Source organism: Montipora foliosa, chromosome 10 (genome assembly GCF_036669935.1).
Source record: "Montipora foliosa isolate CH-2021 chromosome 10, ASM3666993v2, whole genome shotgun sequence".
NCBI classification, from domain to species: domain Eukaryota; kingdom Metazoa; phylum Cnidaria; class Anthozoa; order Scleractinia; family Acroporidae; genus Montipora; species Montipora foliosa.
Genome location: NC_090878.1, coordinates 11,128,848 through 11,140,310, shown reverse-complemented (window position 1 = coordinate 11,140,310; position 11,463 = coordinate 11,128,848). Strand labels below are relative to the sequence as shown.

Sequence of the window (11,463 nt, the reverse complement as noted above, 5' to 3'; positions counted from 1 at the left end):
CTAGGAAAAAAATTGCCGACTTTATGATCGGTAAATAAGAAACCGCCGACACCAGAAAGGAATTTGTTCCACACACCATAACAACAAAGTAATTTTTTTTAATTAAAAAAATGATTCTCATATGTATTTTCTTAATTAACCATTTTGTTTTTGCATGAACTTGGGTTGCCTGTGACAAAAGTAACAGTCATAAGAAATATGGCGGCCAAGTCCGAGTGGTGTTTCATGTCACAAAAAAAGTGAATTTTGTTTCGACGATTCTCCATCATGCTTCCTAAGAAACTGTCACAGGACGACGAGGGAGCCTCGAGTTTGTTTAGAAACGGCTCTTGGTGGTGGAAGCTCCGGTAGCGTTTTCAAGGCAAGTTTGCAAACAGTAAGCTTACGATTTTGAGTTTGAACTTAGTGTTGCCTGGTGTCATTAACGAGTCGATCGGAGAGTAACGTCCTCAGAACGAGTGAAATAAGTCATGGTTTTTGTTCATCTGTTTGTGCTTAAAGCTTGCGACATCTCTAATAGTATATACTTCTGTTGTCTTATTGAAAGACAGAGTGCTAGCTCGTGCGAGCGAGTGTGAAAACTAATGGTTAAATGACCGTTCACAAATGGGTAGATCAGCACGTGTGGTTCCCATTTTAAACATTTTCATTGCCGTAATCAGTCAAAAAGCGAGTTCAACTTAACAAGGTTCAAATATTTTGCAATATTATAGTGCACGACGATCCATATTCCATTTTTTAATTAGTTCTCGATCTTAAACGGTGTTCGAATTTACCAGTTCACTCCTAAACTGATAGATGACATTTTATCAGCAGAATGATTCAAAATCATCGCATACGCAATGCAGTTTTGCAAATACATCTTTTCAGATGATTTACTCATAACATTTTCCTTGTGTTTACGTTTAAAATCTTCAGAATTTGGGTAAAACTGAAAGATACGTGCCAGGAACTTGGCAGGGTCAGGTAATTGCATTTATATTGATGGAGTTGTGATAGACATATTGTTTATTATTATTATTTTCACCAAAATGAGCGCATATTGTTTCCAGAAAACAGTTAAACATTTAACTATAGAGCTTGAACCATGTTTATACCTTTCATCAGCTTCTTCTCGCTTCAAAAATGTTGACGAAATCTTGACTTTTCTGCGCATTTTGATATCGTTTTTTATCTCCATTCTTTCCCTAATCAACGGCCATCCCGCAAAACACATGCTTCAATTAAAGATTAAGAGTACACAAAATCGTGCGGCACGTGCAACACATTTTAAAATACATTTCCCTTCCCGTCTTCTGCAAAACAACAACGTGAAATTACCAAATGAAAGCTTTGAGGACTGTGTGAGCCAGCATGCATTCGCTTTTTTTCCGAAAACGTTTCTTTAAATTATCCTGTTGTGAGTTGCTCGCGAAACATTCGCATATTTTTATAAGTAGTTCTAGTTAGCGTCGTCGTCCTAATATTTGAAGAAGCTAGTTCTTGGTATAGGAGCAAATATGCAACAAAAAAAATTAATAGCTCGTTTTTTAAGGCTTGGTTTCACCAGAGAGGCAGGCAGAAGGACGCAAGCATTGCAAACGAAGAGGGCGAGCATTTGTGATTGTCTTTGTATGGTTTTACGGCTTCCATTCTCGTTTGGGCGTACTCGATCTTTTCAAACTAGCAAGAAGAAAATCTGGTTTGGTTTGCTTCAATATCCGTTCGATTTTGTTGAACAATGCTGAACGATGTTTACTGCTGGGGTGGGCAAGCGGTTTCAACACATCAGCAACATTTGATTAAACAAGCAGGGGGTTTCATTAGAAGCCGGTCAGTGGCGGTATACCACCGTCTGTTTGTCAGAAATTTGCCTCATACCTCCGGCTACTCTGCCTTGATTTTTACTCAAACCCTTTTAAAAGATGAGAGTGACCGCCTCTTACATTAATTAGCCCAGTCATATACTGCAAAAGTTACTTCTATTCTCAGTTGAGTATGACACTAGGGAAGTTTGGTGACAAAGTTTCAGCGTTAAAGTTACCAGGTTGTCAAGAGCAACTTCCTTCGTTTCCAAGAGTAACTTTTAGGACCTTGAAATCACGAGCGATGAGCCCGCCAAAATCTACAAATGGTGACGGTTAAATTCAAACTGACGACCGTTTCCAGTTAAATGGCGTCGAACCCCGAAAAGTTACCCTTGGAAACGAAGCAAGTTGCCCTTGACAACATGGTAACTTTAACGATGAAACTTTGTCACCAAACTTCCCAGGTGTCATACTCAACTGAGAATCGTGGTATTGAAATCTCTGAATTTTTCAAGGCTTGACGAGAGGCACGGTATTTCGTCCCAGGCTGCAGCCGCGTTATTGTTACTATGGATACGGACATGAATACGTCATTGAGACCGATTAGTGCGCAAGCTCATACCCAACAATGTTGAAAGAAGTGGACAAAGTATTCAATTTCATTCATCATTCGCGACAACAAAAACAGATGTTGAATGGTTGTTGAAGCAAAGCTTAAACGCTTAAACGCTTTTGAACTCATTCAACATCGATTCAACATGTTTCAACACGATTGAAAAGTTGGCGGGGGGGGGTGGGGTGGGGGTGCAACGGTTTCAAGATTTCTGTTCAACGACATCAAACGGATGTTGAAGTAAATTTTAAAGCTGTTTGCTCGGGCCTTTATACATGCGTCACAAACTCAGATCCAGAGGCATGCAAATGTGGACTCGAGGTAATTCACAAGTGAACTACCGCAACGCAAACACAAATGTGTTTTCCAATACAACAAATGAAAACAAGAAAAAAATATTCTCTTGCAATTTCATTTGCGCTCGCGTTGTTTGTGTGAACAAGGGCAATACATTGACCGCAGCATTTTACCAACCATACGCAGGTCTGCAAGAGTAACAAGATCATGCCATGCCAGTAATGCTACTATCTGTACTACCAAGAGATGTAGAACTTTAACTAACCAGCGTTCATTCTTTACACGTACAAGCAGGATCTGGAATTCTCTAGCTATCTACATTAGAGACAATTCTCTTTCACTCGCTTCGTTTAAAAACAAACTTATTGAATATTATACAAATGCTCTCATGGACATTTACAACCCAGACAATCCTAAAACATGGAAATCTGTTTGTCCTAAATGTAATATGGCCCGACCCCTTGTTAAAGATATAACTTGCTGTTTTTAATTATTAAGCTCAATATTGTTGTAATTCAGTATTTATTTTTGGGACCACAGTAATTGGTTATGCTGTTGTGGCCTCCCTGCCCCACATTTGTTGGGACGAAGTCAAGTAAAATAAATAAACAAGGCAAATGCAAGGACAAGGACCATTATCAGTTCAATATACCAGTTAGCGTCATATAACGTCAGCCCGTCTCGCCTTTTTGAAAAATGGCTCCAAATGAATTCGCTTGTCTCTTATGTTCCTTGTGTATACTGTTTTTACAGCTGTTTCGGGAAAGGTTGTCCAAAAGAAGCGTAAGAGCGTTCGCGACATTGCCGAAAGGTATTCTGGGAGATATTCAATAAAACAAATTCAACTTGTAGTGAACGCCCAGAATCGAGGATGCCACGACCGTCCAGTGTAGACCTACGGTGGCGAGCTATTTGGATGAAAGAGTTCTTAGGATATAGCGTTGATGAAGCGGTAGTACGCACAGGCTTGTGTTGAAGCTCCCTCTCTCTCTGTCACGCTACCAAAACACGTCCAAATACAAAAGGGTTACTTAGCAAAAACCATGGCTCTGCACGTGCGCCACGCTTTTTGGTACATTTCTCCGACTTTCTCTGCGAAACATGACATAAATGAAGTAAGGTTAAGGGCCCACAGACGTACTTTTCGCGCGTTGCTAAGGAAGTGAAATGTTACTTCGGTGACTGACATCATCATATCGTGAGCTAACCAGGCAACCCACTCACAAGCAAAAATCACCGCACTAACTGTTGTTTGCATCGAAGGTTTTTCCTCGCCCTTCCTCGAACTCGTTCTCAGATCAACTGCGCATGCGTTAACCAACTAACTTCCGGTTTTAGAAAAAGCTTAATTTGCGGCGGTCTTTAAATTGAATTAATTTTTTTAATATGGCACGTTTACCTCCAAATATAGCTAAGCATTGATTTTTTCAAATCATCTTTTTTAAAAAAATTTATGGGTATTTCAGTATCGTTTATCTCTCTAAAAAGAACATTTTTCAAAATAAAAAGAAAGCCATGCTTGGCTGGTTCCAAAAACGAATACAAATTATGAAACCACTGATTAAATACCCAAATTGAGCAGCACGTTGACAAATTTAGAGTTTTCTTTTATTGGTCACGTGACCATGGGCGTGACATGATGACGCCATATCTAGAGTAATTGGTTTACAAAAGTTGGAAACTGACCAAAATAATGCCAAATTCTCTCAAATTAGTTAACTATTACATCCTTAGCAACGCCCCCCAAAAAATACGTCAGTAGGCCCTTATATTAAAGTCGTCAGAATCATGCTTTCTCTGTGAATCCTAACCCTTCGGTACTAATTCATGGCCCGGATCATTTGACTGAATTTTAAAACTCAATCATATCACAATGTCAGTAGCATAGCGTGAGCATGTATTTCTAGGTGACGTTTTCGATGGCATTTCCGTCATGTCTTCGTTAACTCAAACTGACAGCTTACCATAATTCCTTTCGGCATTGTCGCATGCGCTTTTATGCCTCTTTTGGACAACCTTTCTCGAAACAGCTGTACACTTCTTGTGTACTTCGCGCTTGGGCCATAAAGCAACGGGAAAAAACGCTGTCCGTAACTTACAGTACGGACCTCGAACTCGGTTAGTAAGAGGTATTTATTAACAGAGAACTTTGTATGGACAACAAGTGTGACTTCGAGTACGGGTTTCTGGGATTTTGATTACTGCCCAGCCCAGCGTGCTCAACTCGTCCCGGGAAGTTGGTCTGCGACGACTTTACATCGAAACGTCGTGGCGGAAAGTATGAGTTTGCGCTTGCTTTGCGCCGTTAACTGTAACGATGCTGAGACACGAGGGGTCATGTGGCAGGGACATGGTGGGAACTTCAGCTTGCTGAAGTTCATGGGACACGTCGCAGGGACAAAATAACCCACAAATCAGTGTTGCACAGGTGCAAAAGTATCAGTTCACAAAAGGGGACATGTCGCTGTAACATATCCCTGAAATATGGACCCGCAATATTTTCATATGTGTGCACATGTTGTGATTTTGTCTCTGGTATATGACCCCGCTACGCGATCCTAATGCATGTCATGTACTACACACCTTTCTGTCGCTGCAACATGTCGCTGCACCATGTCCCAGCTGCAACATGACCCCTCGTGTCTCAGCACCTTAAATGACTTCCACTAGAAAAGTGGAAACACCTACAACTCATTTAAAACTGGCTCCGAAATGTGAACTTCATCCTATAATAGTATTCTCTGCAGACTGAAACTCGTATTATACGTTTACCTAAGTACGTCGAGCGCGACGTCGAGAACAAGTACAAGTTGTACTTGTTGTCGTACTCGCACTCGTTGCTGATGCTAACATTTTCTAATTAAAAGGAGAAAGCGAGTTTGAGAGAGAACCGAACAATTTTACAAGGGTCGAAGAGGTGCTCACTGTTTTCTCTGAGAGAGAAGACGAGGGGGGGGAGGGGGGGGGGTACTCCCTTATAAGGGCTTGATGGGGACGTGCGGTCAGCCAGGATATGTTTTTCGGGATTTTTTTCTTGAACAGGGTATCGAATTTATCATTTTTTGTCTTAATCAGGGTATCGATTTATCAATTTTTGTCTTAAACTGGGTTAAATGTCTTAAACAGGGTATCAAGAATCGGAATTCTGTCTTAGACAGGGTAGGAAAATCAGCGATATTTGTCTTAAACAGGGTCAGGGTATGAGGGGCCGCGCCACACCTCCCCCACCCCACCCAGGGATATATCGAGTCTCCCCCCCCCCCGAGAAGACTGAGGAAGAAACGAGGGGCTCATTTCCTGTAGTATATAATTTAATGATGACATAATTTTCCAACTGAACGAGTTATTGAAAGATTTTAACTTCGATTTCTGATTTTTCTTTTTTGCCCGAATGCTCTTGTCACTACTGATGTTCAAGCGAAGACTTGGGAAAACTACACAAAGGTCGAGAAGCTCTAAAAAGAATACCGAAATATACGACAAAACCACTAAGCTTCCAAGTCTTCATTCTTTTTGCGCACGATCGGAATTCTAAGTGCCGTGAAACTTCGTTTTTGTTTAAGAAGAAACAAAGAAGCACGCGGCGCGGGTCTCGAAGTTAACCAATCAAGTCGAAATTTGTTCGCGCGCGGCTTTGGAGTCGTATAAAATAGGGAGCTTAAGCACGCGCGTTTTTGAGACGCGGACGGCAACCGGAAGAGAACATTTCACGTGCCAGGGCGGTGGTGTCTCCCCGATTTTTATGCTAATCATCTCTTATGGAGAAAAGATATTTTGCAATGTAAATGCGGTTGTGTGTTAAAAGGGAAAACAGCTCACTTCTGATGCCCTTCCCGTCTCAAAAACGCTGATGCTCAAGTTTTCGCGTGTCTGGTCACAAGCTTTAAAGGGGTCATAACAAGTGATAAACGCATCATTTGAAAGTATTCTTTGTCTACAACATTTGCCAAAACGAAATAAGCTTGACAAATTTCCCACCTGCAATCCGGCCTTCGTCTGGTAAAATGTCCACTCTCTGCCGTCCTCTGAAAACTGCAGCCGATATTCATCAACAAACCCGAAGCTGCTGTTGAAGTGACCTTGTGTTGCGATTGCGCAGATGACATAAGCATTGCTGAGATTCACTTGGAGATAACTATTCACGGAAATGTTGGAACCACTGCACCAACCGCTCGGATGTCCTAAGCGCGCATGGGTTGCTGGACTGGAAGACAGCTCGGAGGATGCGTTTATGTCAGAATCGGGAATTCGTGTATACTCCATTCCTAACGCTGATTTTGCACAGTCCTCTTGAGTTTTTTGTGAAACTGTGGGTAACAAATGAAATAGCAAATAATGGCAATTAGTATAAATACACAGGTGATTATACAAAATCGCGCGCTCTCATTGGCTCGCTATCTCGGATTATCAGCCGATAATCACCTCGACGGACAAAATGGCTGCCAGTAGTCGTTTTGCCACTGTTTCGCGTTGAAATGTTTTTTTTTTCTTTCTTTTTTGAAATTATCGCCTGTGTATTTATACTAAAACAATTATTCGTCTCAGGCTCAGTGATCATCGGTGAATATTCGTTAAATCACAAGTGAAATCTAAGTGGCATGCATGAGCTGGTTATCATCTAATCAAAAAGCTGACAAAACGATAGCTGTTCTAACACATCTCAGAGGTTATAACGCGGAATTTCAGTATAGTGTAAAGTGAAACTTGTGATCACGGTTACCTTTAAGTATTGATTACTTCCAAGTTTGCGTGTGAGATAAAAAATATGCGCCCTCTCAAGGAACTAATTAGATTGGAGGGATTTCAGAATTTCGACTTATATTGCGCGAAAGCCATGTTCACACGTGCAACGCGAGTGCAAACACATTTGCTTGCGCAAATGCAAGCGGCGTTCACAGGTAGAACATATAAACGCAAGGAGGGTGGGATACGCATGCGCTGTTGGAGTCATTAGGGAGTTTAAGCACGCGACATTTTTGTGCTACTGGCGGCAACCGGAAGTGAGTTGTTCTCCTTTGTTACTGGCCTTGATACCACCACATTTATATTGCTAAACATCCTTTCGCTAGTAGAGACGATTAGTTTGAAAAGCTGGTAGAGACTATTGCTCTGGCATGCGAAATGGTCACTTCCGGTTTCAGTCCATGGTACCAAAACGTCGCATGTTTATGCTCCTTATTTTTCAAAATGGCAGGAGAAGCTGACGCCGTCTTGGTTTCCACTTAAACCGAGGCGTTGTAGAACTAGTATCCCTCAACAAGAAGATTTCCTCAATCATTCATTTAAGTATGTATAGGTCTATGTAGAAGGAAGTAAAAAGTGTACAGACAATTTAATTTTTGTTCAGGATTGGTAGGCCAAAGGAGATAGATTTTGATATACATTTTTCTATAGGACTATACTTCACCTTTTTTTGTGCAGATATTACCACCGGCATTGCTTCCTTCAACATTGCACCACTTGCCCGTGCTTTTCTCTATTTGAACGTGGTCGGTGTCACTAGTACTGCCACTGTCTAGCGGATGGCCCTCTTTCCATTGTGTAAAGGACCCAAGCGCATTCCCGTCTCTCCATATGAAGCTTCCCTCGTTTTCTTTGTCGCTTAAACCGATCCACGCCGTCGGCGTGGTCATTTGATCAGCGAGAAAGTTGTTGATAGACTGAACCTTTGGCATTGCGAAGCTACCAGCGTAATTGGCGCACTCATTTTGCGCTTCAAACCTTGTAACTTCCTTATCACTGAAGATGTAACAACTCTTCCGCAATTGAACCCAACCACTTGAGCAATCTAAGAGGCGAAGTGAAATAAAGTTATTAGTCTCTCCCCTCAGGACGTTTCAGGACTAATTTGCAATGCTTTGTGAAGGACTTTGGCTAGACTGTTTGTTCCGTCTAGATTAAGGTTTGTCCACAAATCCGAAGAAAACGTCCCCTACTCTTATCGAATAGTGAGAGGGCACTTTAACGTCCCTTGCAATTAGATTTCCAACAAGGGCTATGAGACGGGACGTACGGTTTACAGTCCTTATCCAAGAAGGCTTGAATTAAAGTCTAACCATTTGCAGACGAAATTACAAAGGCAGCACTTTCTCGTCATTTTTTTTAAGATCCTAAGTGTTCGAACCCGCGACCTCCCGCGTGACAGCCCGATGGTCAACCAACTGAGCCACCGGTGCGCGCAATCGCCCAACTGAGGCCTTTAGAGGTAAATTTCAATCAGCGTAAAAAGCCTCGTTCAAGATCGCTCAACGTCGCTCAACATCGCTTTTAACGTTCACTTTGTGGAATCAGAAGCATAGGGTTATATGCTTCTGGTTGAATACAATAGCCGTAGCCGTTGTATTAGTCTGCTCGACAGGTGTCCAACATGCGCATGCTCAGATCACTCTCGCCTCTTTTTCCTGGTACCTGTCAATCACTTTCACAAAGTGGAATTGGCTCTACTGGCTTTGTAAAGTCCCAAACTCATTTAAATTAACTGTCTCCGCACTACTTTCATTTTACTTTCGACATTTTTGCCTGACCAACATACTGTTAAGGGAATAAACGGAAATATTTAACATACTGCATTTGTTTCCAGTAGCATCACAATTTTGACTCCATACTACACTGGCGTAAAGAGCCTGAAAGAAAGAAAAAGCAAAAACAGAAAATACGTGATACTAGGACAACTCCAATAGGCGACATATGTAATCAAATTGCCCGAAGCTGCGTTCGTGCTGGTAATTATAAAGTATTTCTTCTTGTATAGCTGGCCACAATGAATAGATGGATAGTTACTTGACGTAATTAACGAACTTCTGAGACGTGAGAAGTATCAAAGTAAGAGAAGAAAGGGTTGAGTCTGACCACGAGGACAATTATTTTTATAATATCATGAGTTGACTCGTGTTTTCAAAGTTCATTCGTCGTGATGCACTCTACGAAGGATGAATCGAAATCAGGTTTCCCTACATTCCCTGTTTCATACCGTGAAAGGCGCAAGCGGACTTATTAGGAGGTTTGGGTAAATTTTAGCACCTGGGACTTGCCGATGTGATGATGATGGTAACGGATGGAAAAAAATCGTGATGGTTGCTTTTATAGGGTTGACTCTGACCGTACAAAATTCTTTTTATAATTTGAATTGTGCAAAGTTCTTCGATATGAATCCGGAAGGATGAATCAAAATTAGGCCTCTTTTCTTTTATATCGTAAACAGCGTCTGTGGCCTTGTTCGGTTAAGTAGTTGATAAGAGGTTTTGCAATGGGTGAAATGCTGATGTGGCAGGGACTACCAGGATCAAATTCAACGAGTGGTCAGAGAGGGTCTTGAAACACGGGATCACCGGATCTCAAGGCAAGCGCCCTAACCACTCGGCCACACTGCCTCCTCCACCTTATAAATAGCGGCGTGGGAGAATTCGCGATGGTTGCTTTTAAGATCTTGAATCATGTTAAAACCGTTGAATAAACAGGTACAATTAAAATGGTTGCTGAGCTTGGCCCAGATAAAACCTGCTTAAGTCCCATCGGCTGAAGCCCCATGTGCGATAAAAATAGTTTCTCAGCTTGGCCCAGATAAAACCTGCTGAAGTCCCATTGGCCTTTAATATGCTTTTACTACGTACAATAAGAGAGTTTTTGGAACAAAATCAACCATAAAATCGACGTTTTATTGCTTCAATTCTCATTGGCCTTTGAAATAATTCACTATAAAGATCTAATTTTTTTTTATGTAATGTAACTCCAGACCTTCTTTTTCGACCTTTCAAGAGCTTACATGCAGCACAGTTTTTTTCGTAATTCAAAAATCTGAATTTGAGTATCCAACTGGACTGATTTTACACGTCGCCTACAACATGTAGCAAAGCGTTCTAGGTCCCATTCGTAGGTTCGAGAATGAATTCGGCAGAACCAAAAAAAATAATAATAAAATAAAATAAAAATAATAATACTTATAACAACAAACGAGGATGAAACAAGAATTGACAAAATCAATATCAGCAAAAGATTGGATCGAGCCAATAAAAGACGATGGCATTGCTAGAACGTAAGATATGTCACGAGGAAAGTGAATATTAGTCAGTTACTAACTGAAGTCCCGAGAGCGTCCGCCATTTAGTTTACGTTTTCTCAAGAGTGCGAATTAACCAAACAGGACGATTCCCCAATATTTTCTGTAGATTGGTTAATAGCATTTAATTTTGCATTCCAGATGTGATTTATCTTTTCAGTACAGAGTTTTTAACACCAATTGAAAGTATAACATCCGAACTACATCTTCCAGTTGATACAAGCAGTCTTTAGATTTGCACCGTGTATGTTTAATTTATAGGGGTCAAAATGTAAGAAAAACTTCATATTTTGGAATTCCCTGCATTTCGTATTTTTTAAATACTCCGGCTCAAATAAAACACAAAAGGATGGAAATTGTTAGTACTTTTTTATGGTCTTCCACCCTTCAGGGGCTGAGCTTTAAAAGGTGAAATAACGGCAAGTTGTCTTACACAGTTTATATCAGTTCTTACCTGATGAACGAGGAATAGAAATAATGCTTTGACGTTTGTCATCCTTATTTTCCAAACAACAAGCTACAAGCTTTTTTCCTGATAGATGGATTCTTCCTGTTGTGGGCAAAACTGAAAATTGTTCAAAGAAAACACTCGGGTTCTTATGTGACCTAAGCGAATCTGTTGCATTCCCCTTAATGAACAACAGGCAGATGTAATATTTTGCTTTCGTGCAGACCAACAGGGGGTTTGCTGTTCTGTATTTCGAATAAGT

General features: G+C 40.9%; 1 protein-coding gene across 1 annotated transcript in view; it reads right to left on the bottom strand.

The window, feature by feature from the left end:
* LOC137972518 (phosphatidylinositol phosphatase PTPRQ-like) overlaps nucleotides 1-11,249 on the bottom strand; it is a 32,704-nt gene extending 21,455 nt beyond the window's left edge. The window contains exons 1-4 of the mRNA XM_068819271.1: nucleotides 11,208-11,249; nucleotides 9,263-9,320; nucleotides 8,105-8,485; nucleotides 6,676-7,004 (exon numbers count right to left, since the gene is read on the bottom strand). Coding sequence (XP_068675372.1) covers nucleotides 6,676-7,004; nucleotides 8,105-8,485; nucleotides 9,263-9,320; nucleotides 11,208-11,249 — 810 coding nt within the window. The remainder of the gene's footprint in view (nucleotides 1-6,675; nucleotides 7,005-8,104; nucleotides 8,486-9,262; nucleotides 9,321-11,207) is intronic.
* Between the last annotated feature and the right edge of the window lie 214 nt (nucleotides 11,250-11,463).